This window comes from Paramormyrops kingsleyae, chromosome 17 (assembly GCF_048594095.1).
Source record: "Paramormyrops kingsleyae isolate MSU_618 chromosome 17, PKINGS_0.4, whole genome shotgun sequence".
Taxonomy (NCBI): Eukaryota; Metazoa; Chordata; class Actinopteri; order Osteoglossiformes; family Mormyridae; genus Paramormyrops; species Paramormyrops kingsleyae.
Genome location: NC_132813.1, coordinates 12537781 through 12564063, shown reverse-complemented (window position 1 = coordinate 12564063; position 26283 = coordinate 12537781). Strand labels below are relative to the sequence as shown.

General features: G+C 42.6%; 3 protein-coding genes across 9 annotated transcripts; 2 read left to right on the top strand and 1 right to left on the bottom strand.

Moving 5' to 3' along the window:
- Nucleotides 1-1000: 1000 nt before the first annotated feature.
- Nucleotides 1001-3990, bottom strand: cysltr2b (cysteinyl leukotriene receptor 2b). The gene is made up of 2 exons (XM_023839429.2): nt 3860-3990; nt 1001-2737 (listed from the first exon to the last, which is right to left on the bottom strand). Exon 2 carries the CDS (start codon nt 2727-2729, stop codon nt 1686-1688), a length of 1044 nt encoding a protein of 347 aa, XP_023695197.1. The 5' UTR covers nt 2730-2737; nt 3860-3990; the 3' UTR covers nt 1001-1685.
- A 4170-nt stretch (nt 3991-8160) lies between these two features.
- rcbtb2 (regulator of chromosome condensation (RCC1) and BTB (POZ) domain containing protein 2) lies at nt 8161-17305 on the top strand. Of its 7 annotated transcripts, none has more exons than XM_023839457.2 (13): nt 8162-8486; nt 8615-8667; nt 9388-9524; nt 10140-10290; nt 11775-11941; nt 12275-12454; nt 13255-13362; nt 13538-13680; nt 13999-14189; nt 14273-14399; nt 14563-14702; nt 16108-16238; nt 16398-17305. In XM_023839457.2, exons 3-13 carry the CDS (start codon nt 9399-9401, stop codon nt 16536-16538), a joined length of 1605 nt encoding a protein of 534 aa, XP_023695225.1. In that variant the 5' UTR covers nt 8162-8486; nt 8615-8667; nt 9388-9398; the 3' UTR covers nt 16539-17305. The 7 variants fall into 7 exon arrangements, with proteins under 7 accessions (XP_023695223.1, XP_023695222.1, XP_023695225.1 ...); XM_023839456.2 differs by having other exon boundaries at nt 8395-8534; XM_023839455.2 differs by lacking the exon at nt 8615-8667 and having other exon boundaries at nt 8161-8534.
- A 3117-nt stretch (nt 17306-20422) lies between these two features.
- On the top strand, nt 20423-23214 carry LOC111858057 (lysophosphatidic acid receptor 6). Its single transcript, XM_023839438.2, has one exon. It carries the CDS (start codon nt 21105-21107, stop codon nt 22152-22154), a length of 1050 nt encoding a protein of 349 aa, XP_023695206.1. The 5' UTR covers nt 20423-21104; the 3' UTR covers nt 22155-23214.
- The last annotated feature ends 3069 nt before the right edge of the window (nt 23215-26283 follow it).

Sequence of the window (26283 nt, the reverse complement as noted above, 5' to 3'; positions counted from 1 at the left end):
AATAGAAAGTAATTATCTATGTCTCTTTGTTCCTGAACCATGGGGGTAAATCATGGGGGGGTAGGGAGGCTAATACAACCCCCCCCCCCGATAATCATGTCTCCCCCTTAATGGATGGAGACCTCAACTCCCCCCAATGGTCAAACCAAAGCTACACCCTTGTCCTGAACTTGAAGTTTTGTAAGCATATTTTCCACACAGAGCTTCACAACCTGCATCGCAAATTTTGAGAAAATCCACCAAAAAATCAAACGTTTTGGCTGCAGCATTTGCAAAGAAAAACACATATCGCATACAGACTGACAGAAAGTCATGATAACAGACAGTAATACAAATGACGTTCATTAACTGATTAAGAGTGGTAGGGGATAGTTAAAAAACATTAGACTTAAAACCATGTTTAATGACAATACAGTTCAATGGCTGTAATTTTCAGCATCTTTATAATTTAATCTGTACAGGCATACTCGTTAAGGGTAAATGGACTGCATTTATATAGCACTTTTCTACTCCTATGAGTACTCAAAGCACTTTACAACTGATGCCTCACATTCACCCATCCACACTCACCTTCATACGCCGATGGCAGAAGCTGCCATGCAAGGCACCAACCTGCACACCGGGAGCAATTTGGGGTTCAGTGTCTTGCTCAAGGAAACTTCAATGGGGTCAGGAGGAGCCAGCGCTCGAACCGGCAACTCTTCAGTTGCTGAACGATAGCACTACCTCCTGTGCCACCATCTTAGGGAGACTAAAAGTGACTTCTTAGACTTTTTATTTAGACAGCTGAAAATTAAGCGGGATGATACACATATAATGGCCACAGCAGGAGGTATGAAACATAATGATAAGGTTCATTATGGCACCTGCTATAAAATATCAGTACTAACATCAATAATATCAATATCAATCAATTGAACGTGTCAGGGATCCGGGCAGATTTGGGGCGTGGGCGTGGCATGGTGCAGGCTGGGACGGAGGTGGACGACCCACTTGTGGCTCACAGGACAAATTGGGGTTTATTAACTGAACATCATGCAATATCCAACATACAACAATGAACCACTGGGGAACTAAACTCATGCAGGGACTTTAATACAAAAACTGAACAGGGTGATGACAAGCAGGAGTAAGTCAGACAATTAACCAACTGGGGAAAGTGCAGGACAATGAGGAATCAGGAAAACACACAAGGGCAGGCACAAAAACAGGCAACAGGTAGAACTAATTAACTCAGGGACTGTGAGGGGAAAACTAAGACTGACAGAAACAAGGAAACAGAATCTACACTAGGGGAATTACAGACAGGTAGAAACACAAGCACGGGCACATACCATGAAACCAAAGCCAAGTACAAATCATAAGACACAGGAACTAGAAAACTCATACAAATGAAACACTAGGGAACCAAATACAAAAACAGAGAAGGTGGGATTCAAATGCACAACAAAGAGGTTAACACATAACTGTACGCTTAGCTCATTGAGCCACACAACCAACAGGGAGTAGAGGAAACACTACAGATTAGGACAATGGGGAAAAGGACACAGACTGGGACAACAGGTGCTGACCCTGACATAAGGAGCAGAAATGATAAGATGAGGCTATTAACCCAGAAGGCTGTTCTCTGAAGAGCTGAAGATGTCTTGTTAATACAGTATAAATGAGCTGGATTACCATTAATCTCAATGATGCGCTTTGGTGTTCAGTTCCTGAAGGTCAGCATTTGGTGAATCCACCAGGTTGCACCTATTGTTCCTTATGGACCGTTTTTTAGCCTCTTTTTGGTACAAATTGCAGATGTTCCTTCCCATGAAGATGAAAAGCACAGGATCCAGGCAGCTGTTCCCGGCGGCGAGGCAGAGCGTGATCACAGCCGCTTTACGGACTCTGGTTACGTACTGGCAGGAATTGCTGCAGCCATTTGTGCTGACTTCCTTTTCGACGTGGAGAAAGATGGTGCGCACCACATGATAAGGCAAGAAGCAAACCAGGAAGATAATCATTATGATTATCACCAGGGCACATGATTTCTTGTAGCTGGGGCTCTTGATGCTTTGCACCTTTCTTGGTTTCATCAACCTATACACCATAACAATGTAGCAGACAGTGATGACCACACCAGGCAGGACAAAACCAATCACTAAGGTGGCATAGTTGAGGTTAACCATGGTGGTTATATTTATCGTGTTTAATTCCAGACAGCTCACCTTGTCATCATCACCTGGGACGATCCCTTCTTTCAGTATCGGTATAGACGCCAGAGACACAAATATCCAGACAACCAAACACACAACCCAGGCACTTCTGTTGCTTTGCAGTTGAACGTACTTGTACGGCCAGGTGACAGCCAGGAATCGCATGGTGCTCAACACCATCAAGAAATAGATGCTGCTATACATGTTGATGTAGAAGACATAGGTGATGACTCGGCATGCAACGTCGCCAAAGACCCATGTGTCCATCAGGTAGTAGGAGGCACGCAGGGGCAAAGAGCACACCAGCATAAAGTCAGACACCAGGAGATTGACCATATATAGCGTCACTGAACTGAAGATGTTTTTCTTCCGGTACAAGACCAAAAAATAGTACAGTGATATGATGTTGCCTGTCAGGCCAAGGACAAAAGTGAACAAATAAGAGGTGGGATAAACTTCCCGCTTGAAGCTACTGATGGAACAGTTGCATGTAGCAACTTTGGGATCCTGTTGCGGATGGAAGAGATCCATTTTAACTTCTGTCAGAGAGAAACAAGAGAACAAACGCATAAAGAAAAGGAAGTCAACAGGCGTCATAGTTTCAGAAACAACGGGTGCCTGTATTAAAGATTTTATGAGATAATTAGTTTGGCTCTGTGAAACTAAGCATGAGGAAATTACTAAAGTAACCTAGCAGTATTCAATAATTTTGCCTGTATACCCGAGGTTGAAATTTCATGTCCAGAAAGTAAAAATCCAGACTAAGATATTGTTTCAATCAACCAGTTGAGTACTCTGTAGCTGTGACTCTTTATGCTCAACTGGTTGGTTGACACAAAATCCTGGCCTGGTCCCGAAATTTCCACCTCTGCAGTATACAGGTATCTCAAAATAGACTGGTCTGGTCTTAAAAAGCCATATCATATTTGCCTCTGAAAAGGAGTCCTACTTTCCAAAGTACCCTTTTATTTTTAAAAACTGGTATTCACTAGACTGATCTTTGATTTCAATGTCTAGAACATTTCAGTTTAATATATAGCATTTTATACTTATATTGCAGAAGAATAGGGCAATGTTGAATTTTATTTTGGTCAGGTATGGCTCATTTGGGCTGCTTGACTTTGAATCTAGTCTTCCAACAGGAGATGTTGAATGAGTTTTATCATTTGAGTATACAACAGAAAAACACATTTCACTTCTCTGTTATTGTATCACTTCTCTATGATCAAAACCTGAAGTGATAAATCAAAGTGCGTTTTTTTGTAGCGCACAGTTCCTCAGTGCAGAATTGGATACATAAATTACAAGATCAAAACAATTAGACATTTACCTAGAATGAAAAAAATCATTCCAATAAACATAAAAGTAGCTTTCCTATTTGTTTTACTGAGTTTTACATGTTTTTAAAACCAATGCAATTTCTCTTTATTGCGCAACTATGACAAACTTAGGTCTGAACTATTTTTAAATCTATCAACATTTTCTTTTGAAACTTTCAGAGCAGGCAACGGAGAGATTAAAAATATCAACATGTACATTTTGCACATCACACAACCTTTTTCTCACACTAATCCATCAAAAAAACATCCAACTCACAAATGAGTTGCAAACCACTGAAACAGAAACTAAAATCAAACAAGAACCAAACCAAAGATGCATACCTTTTAAAGGGGTCCTTTGGTGCACAGTAATCCTTGATCAATAGCTACCAGTCACCAGTTTCCTACTAATAATCTCAACTGCAGCACGATATTCAACATGACCAGTCAGTGAGAAACAATAAGGATTTGTGATGTGAAAAGGGGTTAAGGCTCATGTTGGGCGGTTCCACTGAGATCGTATTTCTTTGATAACAAGCTCCCCTTCTTACCTTGTGGTAAACTGTAAAGAATTGCTTCATCATTATCTACATTCCATTTCAGCGTGAAAGATATTTAAACCATGTTTGCCTCCATTTTTACCTAATTTTTTTTAATCCTTTCAGACCCACAGATTAATTGATAAATTATAAACTTGTTTGTGCATATTTTGAGGTGGCAGAATGAATGTTTAAAACATGTTAAGAAAACTGGAAAATCTATTCTTAATATAACTGATTAGTAGTAAACCAATTAAAACCAAAATGATCAGTTCTATGGCATTTACTGAGGGTGACCAGATAATGCATGCCAGGGAAGACATGTTGCGCTACTTTAGGTTTTTACAAACTACTTTTAAAGTGAAAGGCTAATTTATTCTTGTGCTTTGACTGGTTTGCTTCCTTCACTGAAAGACTCATCCAGCTGTTTCACAGTAACATTAGTGAAACATGCATTATTATAGGAGACTGAACAATCAGCACACAGCAAGAATTTCAGGTTCTTTCGATTTAACTGGTAGTTTACAAATCCTGTCCTAACTCAAAATGTCCTCCCTGACATGGATTATCTGGTCATACTCTAATTCATTTCCATCTGAGGGTGACACAGCGACCACAAACACCTCAAGCACAGAGAGGATTGAATCTCACTTATGTTCCTTGTGTGTAGTTTGCATTCTTCCCTTCTATCACACAGATTTTCCCCCTGCAGTCCTGAGTGTCACCCTGCAGTTATTCAGCATCTCTAGATAGATCATTGTGTAAACGTGCCCTGCATTGACTGGCATCCTGGCTAGCAGGGACCTGGGCCTTGTGCCTTGCACGGCCTGGGAGGGACTCTATCCTTTCCTGTTAACCTGACCAGAACAAAATCATTGGAAGGTGGATTGATGGATGGAGTTTCCCTGAGAGATAAAATATATATATATATTTTGCAATGGGGGAAATCCCCTTTTATGAGTAAAATTTTAGAAAAGGTTGCGTATCTCCAGATAACAGAATTTCACTACAGCAACAAAATATCTGAAACATTTCGATCAGGTTTTACAGCCCATTACAGCACTGAGTCTGCTTTATTAAAGGTAGTTAACGATCTTAAGCTCAACACAGCCTCAAATAAGCTTTCAATCCTAATTTTATTACACTTGAGTGCTGCCTTTGACACCATTGGTCACACAATCCTTTCACACCATCTTAGGTCAATCGGACTTACTGGTTCTGTCTTAAACAGGTTCAAAACAAATATGAGAGGAAGAAATTTTCAGGTGGATTTTTATCAGCACCAGATACGAGCATCTGTGGAATTGCAGAGGGTAGTATCCTAGCTCCCCTGCTCTTCTCTCTTTATATGCTACATCTTTGTGACATTTTTAGGAAATACACTGTTGCTTTCCATTGTTACACCAATGATACATAATTATATGTAGCCGGAGAACCTGATTTTCCAGATTCAATGAACAATTTATGTGTACATTTTCGGCTATAAATGAGTGGATGCACAGACATTTTTAAAAAATCAATTAAGAGAATACAGAGGTGACTATTATAGGACCCCAGTGAAAGAGAGAGAAGGTGAAATCAAGGTTTGGTGGCATGGCCGGATCTAGAAGTGGAATTTCTGCTCTGCCCACCCAATTGGTCACCTTTAGTCCACGCCATCTGAATCTGCCAATCAGCTTTTAGTCATTCTGCACCCAAACTATGGAAAACACTACCAGTAGCAATTAGACAAGCTGTTTTAAAAAGCTTTTAAAAGCTTATTTATTTACCCTGACTTTTAATATTTTGTATTTTTCATTTGTCCCTGTATTATTTTATATGATTCTGTTTTATGCATAAATCTCATATTCTAATTTTAGATTTTGTTTTGCTTTTATTCTGAGTGGTGTGTTTTTTTCTCCAACTCCGGTCCTGGAGAGCTACTATCCAGTCGGTTTTCAATCCTACCTGGCTTCTGATGAGCCACACCTGTTGTCAGTTATATACCAGGAACAGGTGTGGCTCATCAGAAGCCAAGTTGGATAGAAAACCTACTGGATAGTAGCTCTCCAGGACCGGAGTTGGAGACCCCTGTTTTAGACCATGCATCCTCTTACACTCATTTACTCTACAATTGCATACGCCGGTTAGTTGCTTGTCTCTTTTGTCCTTATTTTTATTCTCGGTGCAAAGCACTTCGGGCTGCATTTTATGTATGAAAGGTGCTATATAAATAAGGATTATTATTATTATTGTCTGGTCCTATAACACAGTTTATTTTCAAACATACAGAGAACGGTAATACTCAAAGTTGTTACATGTAGGACTATCACAGTTTGCGCTCTTTATTTCGGTGTAATGTCATTATGATGCTAAGTAAATCTAAGTAACAATACCCAGGCCTAACAACATCAGTAATGCGAAATAAATTTCAAAATCGTATTTCTTAATGAGGTCGCTTGTGCCACAGAAACTAGCTCTTTCACAATAAGGCTCCTCTTTGCAACTTATAAATGATATTAACAATTTAATTTTTAAACTGCTATAACTTGTTTATAATTGTATAGTAATGATTTACAAAGTGTTAAAACCGAATAATCTGATTATAAGTCATTCATAAACTCTTTATAAGGGCAGTCTCATTGTAAATCAAAACCACAAAATTTTCTCTGTAACAACGTAGGAAATGACGTCTATTTCTGGTGTCATATATGTGCGTAAATGACTGACGCACATGAATTCTTGTAACTCAATTTAGGGAAACCTGTGTTATCGGAGTAAAACAGTAATACAAAAGGTGAATCAAACCGTGTCCTTAGGGCAACCACTTCAGAAGCATGACAGACTCAGCCCAGACTCCACGTTTATAGTTAAAAATCCAAATTATCTTACACAGAAAGATTATTAATCACCGCCCACAACACACTGATTCATTTCTTTCTGCACAGAAGTTCAATGCAAAACACGATTTTCACAGGATACAGTACGTCATTCCGGGAAATGTATCCATGCATGTACTCGCTTCGTGATTGTGACATGAAATGATATTCTCAATAATTATTCTACATTTAATTATAGGGATGTTCAGATTTCTTCGTCAACCATAGACATAGTGGACACCCGTTAATCGACTATTAACCAATAACGATAAGACAAAAATGTACTATTTAGAATGGATGCGTGTCTGTCACCATGAAAATACCAATATACCAAATGCAAAAAATGCTTTAGAAATTAGAAGTGATTTTATGTGCAAACACTTAAAGACATATGTAAATAGTCATCAACAAGTCGCTAAACTTTGCAATTAACATAACAAGATTTATTTAAATAACGAAACATTTAACGCTTAATCATCTCCGGTGGAAGAACATATAATAAAACTCAAATGAACTGCAAGTAGCCTGCGCACTTTAGCATGGAGAGTGCTGAAACAAACGCGTACACTATCTCCGCTTTCGGGTATATTTAATCTAGCCTAATTAATGATCAACAACCAATTTAGTTGGCTGCACGTGTGGACACACCCTGAGTTGATAGCTATATATATATATCCAAGCATATATTTATTTTCCCCTCTCCGTTCTAAGTAAACGGTATTAATCGGTTAAAATTCTTCTAAGTTATCGGTTAAACGGTAAATTATAACCCCCCCCCCCCCCACATTTAACAATTCATTACATTTGCCTCCCCTCATTATATAACCCCCGGCTCATCCTCTAAAGTAGTAACATTTAATCTGTAAATATGGTCTTAAATATGGTCTTCTTGGGAATTAAATATTTCTCTTGACTGCACCAAAGTATAATTTACGTGGGATATGACGTGAATACTGAACAGCAGAGCTAACCAGCGCCAGGTCTATTGGAAATAATTATTAAATAGAATGGCATACAATTGTCATTTATTTGACCTCCATCTGTAGGTTGGAACCTGTTTAGCAGCATTTTAATTGTGTGCACGTTAACATTATTAAGTATATAATTTCATATCATGACCAGGACACATTTCCCGTTGTAGCAACCATGCAGAGCCTCCGAATCTGCGCTGAATCTCGTAAACTCTTCCGCGTGCAGGGGGCAATTTCGGCGGAAGTAAAAGCGCTGAGGGCAGTTGGCGGGGCTTACAGGCGGCCCCGCCTACCGGGAGCGCAGGAGGTGGACAGGTCTCCGTGAAATACCCGGATGTGCTGCGCGGCCCCCCGCCCTCTCTCCGTTACCCGTGTTGCTACCGGTTATTCTAATCCGCCCCCTCCGCCCGGTACCGGACGGTGACACCCTGAGGATACACCGCTTGCTGTGACAGTAAGGCGCAGGCTGAGCTTTAAGCCCCGTGTGGTCGCTGGCAGCCTCGTTTTCCGATATGAATGCATGAATCTTTCGGGAGGATCTGAGCGGAGATCCGATCGGGCGCCTTCCTCGCCCCGTCGCCGTCGCCCGGTATCCCGGAGAGTAAGGAGCCAGGGGATGAAATGGGACCGGCGGGGGACGCCGAGCTCGGTTAGCAGCGCCTTTTACTGTGTCCTTAATGCCTTCGTGCGGCGCCTTCGTGACGCCGTTGTCTTTATTAAACAATGCAGGATAATAACGGAGAAAAGCGCCGTGGACGTGCGGCAGGACGGACTGCATTTTGGTAGGTTTCTCACGGTGCTTCGTCAGACGGTGTTTCTGGTGCTGTGCAGATCAGAAGGAGGCTTTCGGCTTAAGCACAAGTAACAGGGATGTCATTTCACTACACTAAAGGCTGACCCCCTTTGGGCGAGGGGCTGCCGTAATTTTCTGCATCATTGAATGAGCTAATAGACTGAGACCTCGACAGACCTGCTGGTAAATGACAGTAGGAGCTGCAGCCGTCAGCCATTCGAGCAGAATGTTCTATGCATAATTCTAGTTATGATAATAGAATGTTGCAGGGCTGTCGTTAGGCTTATCTTAGGGGGGCTTTTGCCTTTTGCCACTCAAAAAATATTTTTTAACCCTCCCATATAAATGTGTATTTATTGGCTTAAGTTATGAATATCTTTTTATATTATATACAAGTTTCTCATTGCCCCCCCCCCCCAGTAAAGACTAAGCCCCCTATCCATTCATCTCTAACTACACCCCTGGGATGCTGTTTTTATATTGGAATTTTTAAAATAAGAACTAAAACAATCTTAGGTTATTTTGGAACCAGTTCTCTGTCACTGTTCTGGAGTTCTGGGTCAGTACTCAGTACTCAGTGCAGCATGAATCTCCCTGACTCCTTGTTGATTCTTTCCTGACTCTCGCAGCTGTGTGTATCCCTAAAGACCCCAGCACCCCCCCCCCCCCCCTATAACTCCAGTGTCATGTGTGATTCATCGTTTCCCAGAACTGGGGAGCATGCTGGATGTTGGGAAGTGGCCCGTATTTGCCCTCCTGCCCCCAGAACAGCGGAAAGTCATCAGACAGGCGTGTGTCTTTGGAAGTGCGGGGAACGAGGCGATCTATGTCACCATAAATGACGAGGTACGTTAAATGGTGGTTAAGGAGTTGGACTTGGGAACATTATTTGTCATGTAACCTCTACACTGTAGTGTAAGACTGAAGTTACCCAAAAAAGAGTTTAAATGTTACATTATAAATGAAAATATTAATTTAGACCCAAAACTCAACACAGTCATTCTGAACCACAAAGCATGAGCTAAAAGTAATACATCCAATTAAAGTTATACCTCAGGCATGTCCCCTCTGCGGTCTGGGATAGGCTCCAGGCCCCACATGTCGCTGACCAGGAGAGGTGGTTGAGAGATGAATGATGGATGAATGATGGATGGATGTTAGGTGATGTTTAGAAAAATCTTGCTGTTTCTAAACGATATGTTTCTCTGGTTTTACAAAAAACTGATCTTAGCACATCCGTCCATCAAACCATCCACCAATATCGGCAGTAGTTTATATTTAAATAATCATTGCTGTGGTCATTTACCCAGGACATTTTAGAACCTTCATCAGTTCTTCCCAGTCCGGACTTGCAGACCCATGTTCCGATTGGGAACCACTGACATACAAAATTAGGGATGTTAAAGTGGTCCTGTGGCACATAATGACTTTAGCAATGTAATGTTGTGTCCCCGGCGGCAGGTCTTTGCCCTGGGCACCAACTGCAGTGGCTGCCTGGGAGTGGGAGATCTGCAGAGCACCATTGAGCCCCGGAGAATCGACATCCTGTGCGGAAAGAAGATTCTGTCCCTCAGCTATGGCACAGGACCCCATGTGGCCATTGTCACTGCAGGTACTCGAGGACAAACAATTTAACATTTCTAGGGGCATTGAAATGTTCAGCAATACAATATGTTTCCCAAAGTTAAGGAACTGTTAAAAAGGACTGGAACCCACTAAGTATGTAATTAATCTAATTCCAGAAGACAGCACTGCCATTTTTCAATATTGTCGTGAAAAAAAGAAGCAGAACCAGGTTGGTTTGTTTTTATATTATAGTTACTAATCTAATGTAGGGTCGTAACAAAAAGCGTAAAGCATTGTTACATTATATCTCATGGTATAGTTTCCAATTATTGTAAACATAAACAAGAATAATAAAAACTGCATTAATCAATCTTAATGAAAATGCAAAAACAAAATCGGGATTGGGAAATATTAGCAAATGTAACAGTAGTGCTGTGGACTGAGACTGAAGCGGACCCGAACCCAAACCCAAGACCTTGAGACCGAACCCCACCCGTCCCCGATAGTACCAGCAAATGTAAAACCCAAGCCCAAAACTGTGGAAATGTTAGTCATAACGGAGATTTCCAGAGATGACATTTTACAGCTGCGTAGCGTATATGCACTGGGAAAATTCAAAGACTGATTCAAAATCTGATATTTGTTAAATAACAAAAGGCCAATCAAAGCTAACTTTTGTCATTCTGAGTGGTTCTCCGTTTGTGAGCGTTTTCCGTATTCCGTTGCTAGTCGGATGTTTGCTAGGTAGCTGGTAGATGAGAGAGAGAGAAAGGGAGGAGTGGGGGATGGTATGGAAAGTACAAATGAGCAAAGGAGCCGGCAGGCGCAAAAAGCGATTCGTGCGTTAAGAAAAATCATGCATGAAAAACTAACACATACACAACTAAGCCCGATGAGCATAAAAACGGACCCATTCCCAACCCGAAACCCAATCCTTTCTCAGGCGCATTGGGCTCCAGGTGGGTCACAGACCTCTATCTTGATGTACATTAGGACTGTGTACTCACAGGGGGAAGTACTTTCTCAGAATGGCTTGGTTTGGCTTCATAAGACAGAAAATCGCATGTGAGAATCATGTCATATCGTTACTGTGACTCCAGAAGACATGGAATAATACAGTGACTTATTTTTTGAGACTCCTGAGGACCGTGAAACGTACAGAAGGCCATAAAGGTAATTGTATAGGTACAGTGATACCTAGGGTGTAGCGTTACTGTGAGTCTAGGAAACTAAATACTGTGTCTGACCCCAGTATTTGTACCACACAGAAATAAACAATAATATAACAGCCATAGGAATATCAGCAACATGCAACAATGTGTCGATGCATAACACAGGACTTGGTTGGCAAATGGTTGTCACTGGTTCAATTGTGTCAACTATTTAGCTGAAATGAAATCTGGAAACTACTCTTTAGGATGTTGAATACCCTCATTCTCATCTCATTATTTAAGCAGTGCTAACCTGAGCTTCAAAGACCTAGCAGGAATGGACATTGTGGATTCTTTACTACGTTCCTGCGTGGTTTAGATGGAGAGGTTTACAGTTGGGGCCACAATGGATACAGTCAGCTGGGAAACGGGACGACCAACCATGGACTCTCACCAGCTCAGGTCTCCACAAACCTGCTGAACAAGAAGGTCACAGATGTGGCTTGCGGATCGCATCACACCATTGCCCTCACCTCTGAGGGAGAGGTGGGCTACATCACTGCGTCGGGGGACAGCTTGGGTGGAATTTCTAAAATGATTTCAAATGTTTTTGCCACTCGGGCCATACAGTTTGGGAACCTGAGATTTTGCGCGGGCATATGTGTACATGACATGTTACTTGCTACATATATTGCTAGCACTTACTATAATCTATTCAAGCATTATAGATACTATACTTTTTATAAGTAAGGTTCTGGTTATATTGCTTTAGAACGAATACAGTTACCTCTCTAGGATATGAACTTGCAACATGATGTATGATTCTTAAAGCCATTGGTTCTCCCCTGCCGCCCCCCCCCCCCCCCCATGCCCACGCAGGTGTTTGCTTGGGGGTACAACAGCTCAGGTCAGGTGGGTTCTGGTTCCACGGCCAACCAGCCCACTCCACGACGGGTGAGCAGCTGTCTGCAGAACAAGGTGGTGATCAGCATCGCCTGTGGACAGTTGTGCTCCATGGCCATACTGGACAACGGGGAGGTACAAGAGGATGTGGGTTTGGTGGGTTTGGTGGGTTTGGGGGGGGGGGGGGGGCAGGCTGATATTTATCAGGATGTGATGCAAAGAGAGGAAGCATAGACACAGTGTTAATGTAATCTTTTTTAATAACTGTTCAGGTGTAGGATATGGCTGTTTTAAGAACATTAACTCTCACCCTGTAAGAATGTAATGTAAGGTTTTGTGAGTTGATGCTAAAACTGGACCACTTACTGTAACATCCACCTAAATTTAATAACGATGAAACAATGTTTCATTGTTTACTGTATTGTGTATTACATGTGTTTCAAAGATCTTTTTTTCATACGTCACCTTTCTCGCACAGAGGTTTGAAGGAAACTTTGTTTAGGAAGCATTTAGGTAGTTTGGTCAGTCTTCCAGGTCCTGATACATCCAAACATTCGGATGTTTTGTGCCTCCTTCAGATACACGACCTAAATAATGCTTCCTTAATTGTCGAGTTTTTACCTGGAAAACTGCCGGTTATTTTACTGATTCACAGGGACTGGCCAAGGCAGTAAGGCAGTTATCCTTGTTAAGGCAGCACATCCTCAACACAGGGACTGGACATTCATGCATACGGCATGTCTCAGGGTTTTAGATTTCGTATCATAAACAGTGTTTAGAATAAAAATGTCTCACCTAATTTTTATGGGTATTAATGTTATTAGACTTGTAATTCTGCATAATGAGAGAACTAGTCAAGGGGTATAAAAACTTTTGCAAGGTACTTTGAGAAAGGTACCAATTGAGTATTCTCACTAGTTTAGCATCATCGCTAACGGCAATTCTTTTCTTTGCAGGCCTACAGCTGGGGCTACAACTGTAATGGGCAGCTGGGCCTGGGAAACAATGGGAACCAGCAAACACCTTGTCGCATCGCCGCCCTGCAGGGCATCAACGTGGTGCAGGTCAGGGCCGTTCTGCACTTCCTGTTCAGCAAAGCAAGACCTGCCTGCATTTAGTATTAGCATGCAGATTTACATTGGAGACTGATGGGACATATTGATTGTCTGTCGGTATGACAATGAAGGGTGATGAAGAATGGAATTGTCCATTGGTACTCCTCCTTTTATGGTTATTCAGATAGCCTGCGGCTATGCTCACACCCTGGCACTGACGGACGAGGGACTCATCTACGCCTGGGGTGCCAACTCTTACGGCCAGCTAGGTACAGGCAATAAGAGCAACCAAGCTTGGCCAATTCTCATTAACATGGACAAGGAGAGGTGAGATGGACCAGGGAGCCTTTTCCTAGGGACTAGAATACATTTTACACAACAGACGTTGAAACAGTTTGGGTCATGTGATGATGTGACACGCAAACTGATATTATGGACTGTTGCAGTACGTAGAGGAAGGCAGGGTGATCAGTCTGTGGAAAACATCATTAATATTAAATGTTATTGAAGGAATGAAAAGCAGTACACAGTCTGGTTGACAGCCATCTGTGTAGTCAAAACACTGCTCAGAGTGATGTATTGTTTCTTCTGTGACTGGCATGCCTTTTTTTTTTTTTTTTGACTCCTCTCATGCTCCACGCTCAGGATGGTGGAAGTGGCAGCCTGTCACATGAGCCACACGTCTGCGGCCCGAACCCAGGGCGGCCAGGTGTTCATGTGGGGCCAGTGCAGGGGCCAGGTGGTGGTCATCCCTCATCTCACTCATTTCACCAGCACGGATGACGTCTTCGCCTGCTTCGCCACGCCGGCTGTCACCTGGCACCTGCTCACTGTCGGTGAGGGTGGGGGCTGATTTTCTGCAGGTGGCAGTTCAGGCCCTGAAGGTTACTTGCTTGAGATGTTCGTCTGTACCTGGCAGATGGGGACGACCACCTGACTGTGGCACAGTCACTCAAGAAGGAGTTCGACAGCCCAGAAATCTCGGACTTGAAGTTCCTGGTTGATGGGAAGTGCATCCATGTTCACAAGGCCCTGCTTAGAATAAGGTACAGAGAGGACATCAGAAACGCCACAGAGCCAACATGCCAGCAAGCCTGCATTCAAGCTGCATCACGAGGGGATTCCTTTGTGATCTTCACTTCCTTCTGTGTACTGAGGAGCTGTTCTCAGAACCAGCTTCAGAAACCACCTGTCGATTCTTCATTGCAGGTGTGAACATTTCCGAGAACTGCTGAACGAGAGGGATGGGGACTCCATCGAGATCCAGCAGTTCTCCTTTCTGGTGTATCGTGCTTTCCTGGAGTACCTGTATACAGACACCATTAACCTGCCACCAGAGGACGCTATAGGTAAGCAGAACAGGATGAGATTCTGCAACAGCACCAGAAAAAGCAGCCTTTCCGTCTTACTGCATTCTAGGAATTGCAAACGCAATTTTTCTCAGATGTATCAATTACTAAAAAGTTCCCTATTGTCTAACATGACATTAAACCGAGATTTGTGGAATTTTCATGTGTCATCTTGGGGTTTTCTCTGGTTTCTCCCTCAATGTCCATGTGTGTTGTAATGGGTTGGCACCTAATCCTAATCCACCACCGTAGTGTGAATGCGTGTATGAATGGGTGAATGTGAGGCATAACTGTAAAGCGCTTTGAGTGCTCAAAAGAGTAGCAAAAATGTGCTATATAAATGCAATCCATTTACCACTTCTAATCCTGGGTTATTCCCTACATTGTGTCCAAAGCTTCTGGGATAGGCTCCAGACCCCCATTACCCAGCATAGGACTAGTAGGTATAAACGATGGATGGACATTAAGGCATGAATACCAGTGTGGAAGGGCTTGTGTTGCTATGCTATTGCTCTTTATTCAGAATAGCCTGCCTTTCAGTTTAGCTGTAACTTAATCTGTAACATAATCAGCTCATTTTGCTAACGTCTGTGAAAGCAGCCCACATAATCCTGTGTGAAAGAGGAATGAAACGGAAATCACTATCTGTGTACAGTATCTCGAGCCCAAGAACAGAAAAAAATTATAACACAATTGTTATTTCCCTTGACTGATGCAAACGGATGCAGCTAAACCACATGATTTGAAGGCAGGAAACATTTTCAGGTGCTCAAACTACCTTGAGCCCCACTGTTTACTACGGCAGTAACAAATGTAGCCAAAGACCTACAGTACCAGTCAAAAGTTTGGTCACGCTAAGCCACCTACAAAGGAAAGGGTTAGAGTTGCATCACATGACCTGGGCACCTGACCTAAACACAGTATAAATGGTTTGGGAGGAGTTTGACCAGAGTGAAGGAAAAGCTAATGAGTGTGCAGCACATATGTGGGAGCTCCTTCAGCACAGCTGGACAGGCATCCTAGGAGGCCACCTCATGAAACTGGTATAGAGGAGACAGTAGAGTCAGCCAGTCTCTGGGGCAATTAAGGGCCTTGATCAACCCGACCCAGGAATTTGAACCAGCAACCTTGTGAGTCCCAACCACCAGAGCCCCTTTCAACAAATTTTGTTTTTGCTTTTTACTTTTACTTTTTTATCAGTGCATAATTCTTTGTATGTTATTTTATAGTTTTGATGTCTTCAAAACCATTCAAAAATGTAGAGAATAGCGTCCAAACTTGCACTTATGCAAGTACGTGCTGTACTTGCATACTGTGCATTCAGCCCACTACAGCCCTGATGGGTTGGGTTCTGTGCATGTCCCACTCACTCTCACCTCCCGCCATACCTCTCAAATCTGTCCAGGCTTGTTGGACCTGGCCACCTTCTACAGGGAGGCCCGGCTGAAGCGGCTGTGCCAGGAAACCATCAAAAGGGGAATCTGCGAGGAGAACGCCGTCACTCTGCTGTCCGCTGCCGTCAAGTACGAGGCTCGGGTAGGGACTCCATACGCACGTCCTCAACGCGGCATGCTTACTTAGCACAGCTCGTCTGTCTGTACGTGCGGTAACTGCTGCTCTTCTCTTCGTAGCGGCTGATCATAAAAGTCAGTTGACCACAGGGTTGAGTTCTGAAGTAATTCTCCTCGTTGGCAGGACCTGGAGGACTTCTGCTTTAAGTTCTGCATGAACCACTTGACTGCCGTGACTCAGACGCAGGCCTTTGCCGACATGGACCACGACCTGCTGAAGACCTTCATCAGTAAGGCCAGCTCCTATGGAGCCTTCAAGAACTGAAGCTCTTAAATCCGCAGCGGCGAAGAGGCAGAAGAGTTAGACTGAGATGATGAGACTGGAAGCAGCTACCAGGAATGGATTCTGTACACTGCTGCCCCAGATGCCAAAAACTGAGAAAAACGTTCAGCCTGCAGTGGGAATCCTGAGAGGCACATCGGGAGTCCTGTTACTATTGGAGATGAACATGACTGTGTCTTTCTGACACGCGCAAAGTGTCAGAAATTAGTATAGGTGTGTCTGCAGAATCCAGGGAGGTGCACATATACCGTCTGGGGCTCTCAGGTCAGCAATCGTGGTTGAAAAGCCAATAAATACAAGATCAGATCAGACTAGGTTTCACACCACTGCATGATCACACCTGAAAGGGTAGCATTTTTACTCATGCACTGGCAAGCTCGCGTTAACAGGTGATGGAACACAGAAGTCCATACACTGACTCCGTATAACAATATTAAAATAAAAATCCATATAACAAGTGCATGTCAGTCCTTGTGAAAAAATTTGTAAAGATTATGTATGCTTAGTTGCAGTGAAATTGTGTGCCCGCAACTGTGGATGTCTGTCTAGACAGAATTTGACATGCAGGTGCCTCACTGGCAAATAATGGTTTGAGAAAGTAAGGTTAGTTAGCTGAGGTTAGTGTGGTACTACAGTGGAGTAGCCTAGACTTTTGTTGTAATGCAAGAGTTTGTTATATTCAGAAATAAATATCAGCATAATGTACTGAATAAGCTTTTTTTTAACATTAAAAGATTGTTGACAAAGAATTGATATGGTCAAGAAGGCTAATTTCAGGCTAGAACCACCCACAATGCCCCCAACACTGCCCCCGCCCCACCACCCCAGAGAGGGGACCAAAGGGGCCCCCCTCTGACCTCCATGCCCCCCCCCCCCCCCAGTATGTGAGTATAAGGTACGGACAATGAGTGTGTGAACTCAAGTGTGTGCAAACTAAAATCTGTGGTGCATTAAAAGTGGGGGGGTGGTCAGCACCCCCAGTGCGCCCCGGGCGGTGGGATCCAGTGCGCCCCATTGGCACTGTGTAAGGGCTGGATGGGCTGTATGGGCTGTATGGATAACTGCAGTGCATTAAAACTGGGTGAGCAGGCAGGGCATGAGCACCCCACCACTGGCAGATCCCTGCATGCCCCACCCTCCCTAATGTTGTAGGATGACTCTTGTGCAAATAAAATTGAGGGGCGGCACATTGGCCAATGGTAGGGCTTGTGGGTCGGGCCATGTGGCGTAGCCCAGCCCTTCGGCCTCCACGGCCCTGCCCCGCCCCCCAGGCCCTAGTGTATTATGATGTGAGTGTAGGAGACGGAGGCGCAACTGGGTCACGCGAGGCATGGGCCCCTTCCGAGGGGCCGGGTCCCCAACAGACCCCTCATCGATCCCCGTCCCTGTCCCCGCCCAGCCAGCAGGGAGGGAGCCGACCTGGACCGCCCCGGCATACCGAAAGACGGCCCGAGCAGTGGGGCCACCCACCCCCCACAGCAGCAAGCCAGTGGGACCAAGACCCGCCACACACCTCGGCAACCAGGAAGCTAGTCCGGTCCCCGCCACGCCCCCTGCCCCCCACCCTGTGATGCCTCTGATCTGAAGGTTGCTGGTTCAAACTTGACCTTAGTGCACCTGTGGGTCTTTGAGCAAGGCCCTTAACCCGCAGCTCCCTGGGTGCTGCTATGGGTGGCTGCCCTTCGCGGGCCAGCAAACAGCAAGTGTGGGGAGGCGTAAAGAGAATTTCCCCAAGGGGATCAATAACATTTCAATAATTATTTCATTGTGGCTGTGCACTATACAGATGACTTTGATTAGCAACAGGAGCACTTGTAATGTTAACCATTAGAGGGCAGCAGAAACCATATAATAATACTTCTGAATAAACGTCCATGGTCAGGGAGGGTTCACCATCCTTTTTCGCACCACTAACAGGAAGGTTTGAACCCCACTCATCTGTATTTAGTATGCAATACAATTGAGTCTGAATTGCTGATGACACAGCTAAATTCATCTTTAAATTGGTTTAATGGGTATCGCTGTGGGTAGTGTGAAACTCAGTGAGTTAGAATGGTGTGCTTATGATTGGAAGGTTGTTGGTTTAAATCCCAGGGCTGACAGAGTGACGTTGGGCCTTTGGGCGAGGCCCTTAATCCCCAATTACTCCAGAGATTGTATGAGTCTGCTTTCTTAAAAATGTACGTCACTTTGGATAAAAGGTTCTGCTAAATAAGTGTTACTAAATATCACCGCGCCCTGAAATTTGGCATAACGGTGAACTGATAGATTAATAAAGCCTTACGCATAAACAGGTGAGTCAGTGATCAGGCATGAGAAACGTTGATCTGAAGTAGACATGCTGCTCCTTTGGATTAAAAGGAAGTGTTTACATCATCTCATAAGTATGCAACCTGTTTGGCTCCTATGGAAGCTCTTCTCGGTATGTCCCACCAGTTGCAAGTGCTGGGCCAGTCCCAGTGCACGTGAGAGCAGTGTTTCCCAATCCAGTCCCCAGGGACCCAAAGTCAGTCCATATTTTTGCTCCATCCTAGCTCTGGGGAGGAAGCAAAAACATGGAATGTGGATGGGATCCCTGAGCAATGGAATGGGAAGTATTAAGAGTGTCCGGCTCTATCAAAAGTCATTCTGTAACATTTTCCTTTCCAATACAACAATAAAACAAGCGGAGACACCTCAGTCACATAGTGAACGTGTGCCATATGTAAAATACTACAAGTAACACTATTTAAGAGGCAGAACAGAATGGCTTTTTTCTATTTAAAAATTACTGTATTTAACTTTAAAAATTATTGAAGTAATTACCAATAAAATGCTGAGTGGGATTTCATTTTCAGAAAGAAACCTTCTTCAGTGTAATATCTCTTTTTTCTACAAACTTTGACTATGAGTAAGTCAGGTCCCTTTCACATTTTTTGAAGTTAATGGCCCTCTTAGGGGTACAATGCCTACCATATTTATAATAATTAGTAAAGTTCCTTGAAAAAAGGAACTTTTTTTTTTTTTTTTTTACAGAGCACGTATTGTAGCTTAATTTACCACAGTGGTACTTTTCCAGTAGAATGCAAAAAATTAGACTAGGTAAACTATCGATCTGCCACTCCCCAGCCAGAGGGTGATAAGTTAAAGGCAAGTTTATACAGGATCACTCCTGCCTCCCTGATGAACGTCGAAGAAGACAGAGTGAACAAAAGGCGCGAAGAGACCCAAGGTGACAAAAATATACAAGGAAGTGTTTGAATTGCGTGGGATTTGTTAAGGCGTATCAGCTATGTAAAAACAGAAGCTAAGGAGAGCTGTAGCCTAAGGTCTAACTGTTAGTGTTCAGCCAACGCCATCTTCCCACTGCCTCTCTTTATCGCTTGTACACTTCCAGTAAACCACTGGCTGTTTTAGAAAGGCAGGATCGCAGACGATGTTCCTAAGAACAAAAGTGGAACCTCATATCATATATATTTCACTTTCTATCATAAAAGGCTTACAAATATTTGTTTAAAAATACAGGGGGAAAAAAAGCTCATAATTAGTGAGATTACAGTATTTACTATCCAAAAGAAAAGAAAAAAAAAGACAAAAGAAAAGTGAAAGTTAAAATGGCATTTAATCTCGGTGAAAGGTGTTGACTGTGAGTAGCCTAGAGTCCAGTACAGACACTGTATATATTATGTAGGTTGATTTAAAAAGGAACCAGAGACCCAATGTTATACATTCTATACTTGGATATGTGCTGTTTAACCAGCCTGGTGGATCAGGAATACTAGCACAGATACCATTAAAGGGTTAATGTTAGTCATTTATAAAACACCTTTTCAAAGTTTCTCTCTCTCTCTCTCTCTCTCTTTCTCTAATGCATGCTATCTCTGTTTGCTCACTGTGGGAGGGGCCATGAAGAAACCTCTTCAGCTTTCCCTGTGCCCCGCACTCCACTTTGATGCAGTCACCCTGTAGCAAATGAAATGGACTGTTCTGATCGTTCCGGCTTGTCCTAGACCGTTGGGAGAGGTAAGAGGTGTGACCATTGTAGGCGCAAGGAGGGCACAGCAGCGATATGAGGACACAGCACTAGTGAGCTGTACTATTGCTCAGCGCCTCCGCCCTTCTGCTACACGTCAAATGCCGTCTGAAGAGGGGGAGCACAAACAGAAATTCCGGAAAGGAGGAACGGACTTTTACGCATCAGCACATTTTCTAACAGAAGATACGGCCTTCGAGTTTGGCTCCATTGATTTTTCACTCCTCGTGTGGATGTAATCAGAGAAAGCAGAGCCAGACAGCAAGAGACTTTCTGGAAATTCCTGCCTTACCTTAAGTAATGACTGGAATGGAACTGCAATTTCTTGCAGCATGAGTTCTCACACAGAATTCAAGACCATTAAGAAAGACACAGGTATGTCAGTTGTCTTGTGTAACAACAAAGGACACTACTGCTTGTGACAGACGTGACATTTTATGACACCAATGCCCCTCTTTTGCTGGCTGGATTCAGGGACAAGGGATACAATATTATTTTTATAGCTATCCCTTAGCATCATACGATACCTCCTTAGGATGAATTTTACTTTAAACACAACAAACGAAGTTTGTGGCAAAAATGATGACTTTAAGTATGGGCTATACAGCATTGTATTCAGCACAGTTTTTGTGCTGGGGCTGATCACTAACATGGCTGCCATGTATATCTTCTTCTGCTCGCTTAAGCTACGCAATGAAACCACAACATACATGATGAACCTAGTGGTATCTGATCTGCTTTTTGTTTTCACGCTGCCTTTACGCGTCTTCTACTTCATCAATCGGGCTTGGCCTTTCGGTGACGTGCTCTGCAAGATCTCCGTCGCGCTGTTCTACACCAACATGTACGGGAGCATCTTCTTCCTTACCTGTATTAGCATGGATCGCTTCCTGGCCATCGTTTACCCTTTGTCCTCAAGGTCAATTCGGACGAAGGGCAAGGCAAAGCTGGTCTGCCTCGGTGTGTGGGTGCTGGTTCTGGCATGTAGTCTTCCAACAGGATTTCTCCTAAAAAACAGCTCAGAAAACAACACCATAAACAAGTCTTGCTTGGAGAACTTTTCCTCCAAGCAGTGGAAGGACGATCTGTCCAAAATTGTGGTGTTCATCGTGACTGTGGGGTTCCTCATTCCACTGCTGCTGAACGTGCTCTGCTCAGTCATGGTTCTCCGGACACTCTGTCAGCCCAGGACCCTGACTCGGGGAGGTCAGCTGAACAAGACCAAAATCCTGCGGATGATTGTGGTTCACCTTCTCATTTTCTGCGTCTGTTTCATCCCCTACAACATCAACTTGATCTTCTACGCCTTAGTCCGAACCAAAGCCCTCGACAATTGCTTGGCTGAATCTGTCGTCAGGACAATTTACCCTATAGCCTTGTGCCTTGCGGTCACAAATTGTTGCTTTGACCCCATTGTGTATTATTTTACCTCTGAGACCTTTCAGAATTCCATCAGGCGCAAGTCGCAGCTAAACCGCAACTACGACAACAGGTTCTCTGAGACCCTGCAGTTTGAACATTCCAGCTTCCATAACAGCCTCAGGGCTCTCAGATCCAAAGTATTTCACAATGAATCCACAGTGTGACAAGACAGCTACTGCAGACCTCATAAGACACAACTTTACTGGAGTCACTGGGCCAGAAAAGGTCAATACAGGAAATCAAGGGTCACACAACAGGAATGCATACAAATCTTTTTCTTACTGCTGGGGGCAGTTTTGTGTTTTTTTTTTCTTTTTTGGTTTTAACAGGCATGCATGGTTCGAAGGCAGTGTTGTCTCTGCTGTTGGTAAGAGACATGCATGTCCTGAAATCATATGGAGGACTATTGTATATTTTGCCACGGACATTTACTCCTGGAGCCTGCATAATGTATGTATGTACAGTACATGGATATATATATATAAAGATACTTTTAAATCAATTAATAAGCCATTGTGCCAAATATAAGTCTTTTTAAAACTTTTTTCTGGTGCGATATTCGCAATATATAATGGAAAATTCTCAATTGTACCTGTTTAGACTGTTTAACTGCTAAAAAACATTAGTATTAATGTGGTCTTTATTTAGTGCTATTCAATCCAGTCTGATTTTCAGAGATATGCATCACAACTTGAACAATTAAAATCATTGCACATCAGGTACATACACAGACATGAAACCCCCCCAAAAACAATGACTAGCGCCTGAAGTAGTATTCCTGTTACAATGTATCATTTATCAATTTCAGAAGTTTCGACGCTATTTACAAGCAGTGAAAGTGTAATATACTGTAATGTTACATTTTGGAACCTGCAAGCAAAACTGCACTTCTGCTAATCCCAGCTGCAGTACTTGAAGAGAGCTTTTTCTCTCCAGCCAAAAGGAGCAGGATTCTGGTGTAGTAGGTCTATAATTATTGGGTGAGTAGGGTGTTACTAGACATGTGCATGCGAGCTGAAACTTGCAAAAAGCCTATGTATCCAGTCCTCTTCTAACTGCTTACGATGATTCACGCAGAACATGCCAACTCCACCTAAACGGAACGGAAATGGGACTCGATGCTGGAGGTATGAGGCAAGAGCACTACGGGTCCACTGAGTCATTCTGTCACCCAACATATAAACTGCATAATTAATGCTTTAATAAAAGAACAAAAGACATCCATGTGAGGTTTGAGAAGAATACTTAAATCAAAGTAATACGTGTAAAATCAATGTGTAAGATCTGCCAGCTCACGCCTTCTCTGGTTGCCGTTAATCCAGCTGCTGGAATCTCATTGGCTGTTTTATTTGTGATGCCGCCTGATATTTTCCCCATTTATAATGACTTTTCTGGGAACTAGGATACATGTAAAGGCATCTTCTCAGGTTAGGTGCACTAGAAATTCTTAGCACTTGCATGTTTCATGTAAGGCATGTTGGAAGAAGGGAGCCTTATAGACTTCAGTCAGAAATGATAAAATATATCTCTAAACTCCAGATTGTTATACAAACGCTTCCGGGTTACAATGGGATTACGTTCTGATAAACTTCTCATAAGGCAAAAATGCATTTTAATACAGTATACCTAACCTAACAAACGTCATAGCCTACCCTACCTTAAACATGCTTAGAACACTTAGCCTACAAAAATCATTAACGCAAAGCCTATTTTATAATAAAGTGTTGAACATCTCATATATTTTATCGAATAATCATATCCATCGTAAAGTCGAAATACTGTAACATGGACCATCGTAACCAGGGGAGCGTTTGTATATATAACCACTGACTGACGTTTTCATGAAACAATATCCTGAAACTAGTGGCCAACAAGCTGTCTCTATTTCGATACTGTCTCTGAATTTATATCTTCTTTCCACGAAACAGTATATGTACCATAATGCATCATTCATAATGCATAACTTCCTCACTGCAGCCACTTAGACACAAGGTTAATATCACTTTGTGAATGTACCTACATTCTGGGCTTCTGACAGGGAATTTCCATGTCGTGTCTGTGAGAGACCACAAAAGGAATGGCTTAATTTTTTGCAACCACACTGAACTAAACTGTTTAGAGCCACTTTGGTTTGTCTCTCCCTGGAACCATTGACTCTCGTCATATATCTCAGTACTTCATCTCTCTCTCACCCACCACAGAATTACTGTTATGCCACAAAACTGGTTCAAGTTTAAGACTTACTTTTTATAATGCTATTAGGTGATGGAGGTTCAAAGATTCATAGTCTTGTGCAAATTACATTTAATTTTTTATCTACATAAAAAAAAGATTCCAGAGTTTCATAGAGTTTCATAAAATTTATATTAATAGGCAGAACAATTTCACTTGGACTTTGGAACACAGTGCATATGTGTGCTAAGGACAAAGATACAATGTGATTTCTGTTTGAGGGTGGTTGCTAATTACTGAAACACTACGCTGATTCTACACTGCAATTGAAAAGCACAATAAAACAATAAAAGGAAGGCAATGTCTACAACAACAAACTCAATATTTCAGTTGAAAAGGCCTGAGGACAAGCTCCTATGAAGACAATGCGACAGTCCACAAACAAGCTTAGCTACACCCCTGCACTTCCTATCACACGCTGACAAAAAATATCACATGACTGAAGATAGTGGGTATCCATTTGTATCCCACCCCTTGACATGAGAATAAGGAGTAACAGGGACTGAAGACCCACAGCTGCTTGTGTTGAGCTATTGTCCAAAACCCATCAATGGACAACATGCACCATCGCTGTTCTGATCGTTGTTGGAAAAAGTCAAGCAGAGCTGTCACTGGCAGGTGTCTATATCACGAAATGGGATTGTTTTTGGTTAGCTAGATAACTCAAATTTACGGTAGCCCAATGTAGCTGGACTTTGTCTTCAGTCTTTTACATTCAGCCCGGACGACCTTAAATTCAACAAGTTATCTTGCTAACCTCCCCCCCCCCCCTAAAAAAAACAGCTCAGTGATACAGGCCCCATGTTAGTTAGTAGAGTAGTGCAATCGACACTAGTGTGATAGCCTAGATGGACCTGGATAGATACATGGGTCCTGGGTCCAGACTCAAGGGCAGGGAGCAAAATGCAGTCAGAATTAGGGTTACATTTAAAACAAAAACTAAGTTCCAAGCACCAGAAGTGATAAATACTTAAAGACCCAGAAATTGGGGAACAGAGATTTTCTACATTTGCATGTTACTCACTTAACATTTACTAAAAATACATTCAATATTCTTTGCTAAAAAGTAACTTTATTAGCAGGGAAATGTCATATCTTTGATTAATCAAAGTAACCTCCTCTAGCAGTTATAACAGCAGAAAAAATTCAAGGCATTCTTTCTACAAGGGACATTAAGTACTGCTCTGTGTCATGGGAAGAAACAGTTAACTAGTGCATTTAAAGTTAAATGACAGGCTAGAATTTGACTACGCCATAATTGCACAATCAGTTAATATGATGTCAGACATGCACTGTTACATACTCTTTAGATGTTATAAAGGAAACATGTTTTATTTGACTTATATTTTCATCTATAATTGTTCACTCAACTTTCCAGTGCTTAACAAGGATAAAAAATATCAAATAAAAGGAAAAGTGGTAAAAACCTGTGGTGTGCAGAAAACTTTTGACTGGTAGCTTAGAAAGAAATCAACAAACGAAGGCCGTACTTAATCTCTATCTGACAATCAGTTCCTTACGGGCAGAAAATGCAGAGATGAGACCATTTTAAAAGTCATTCAATGGAATGTTTACTATGTTGAACTCATCACTTATGGGTACAGAAGTTTGTGCTCATCCAGGCCTCATTAATGCAATTCTGGAGGGAAAGACAGACGTGGAACTTAGCGTAAATATGGGGCCGTGAGGTTTGGTGGTTCAGTGAGAAGACACGGTTTATTGAGATACCACATACCAAGAATGCACTGCACATACCATGTCTGTTAGACACTTCAAAAATTCATGTAATTAAAGTAGTATATATTACAGCCTGTGTAGTACATTACAGCCTTCTACATGATGGTAATTTTTAATTAACAAAGGGTGTGTTCCTGGAAGTTCCTTGGGTTCCAAAGCTCTTCAACAATTTTGATTGTGTTAATTACAATGACCCATGTATATACATGCACACACAACTCAAATGTTACATCTAGATTACCAACTAGTATCCATCCATCCATCCATCCATCCATCAGTGGGTCATGGGGTATACCTAAACACCTTATAATTCATGTGCACAAA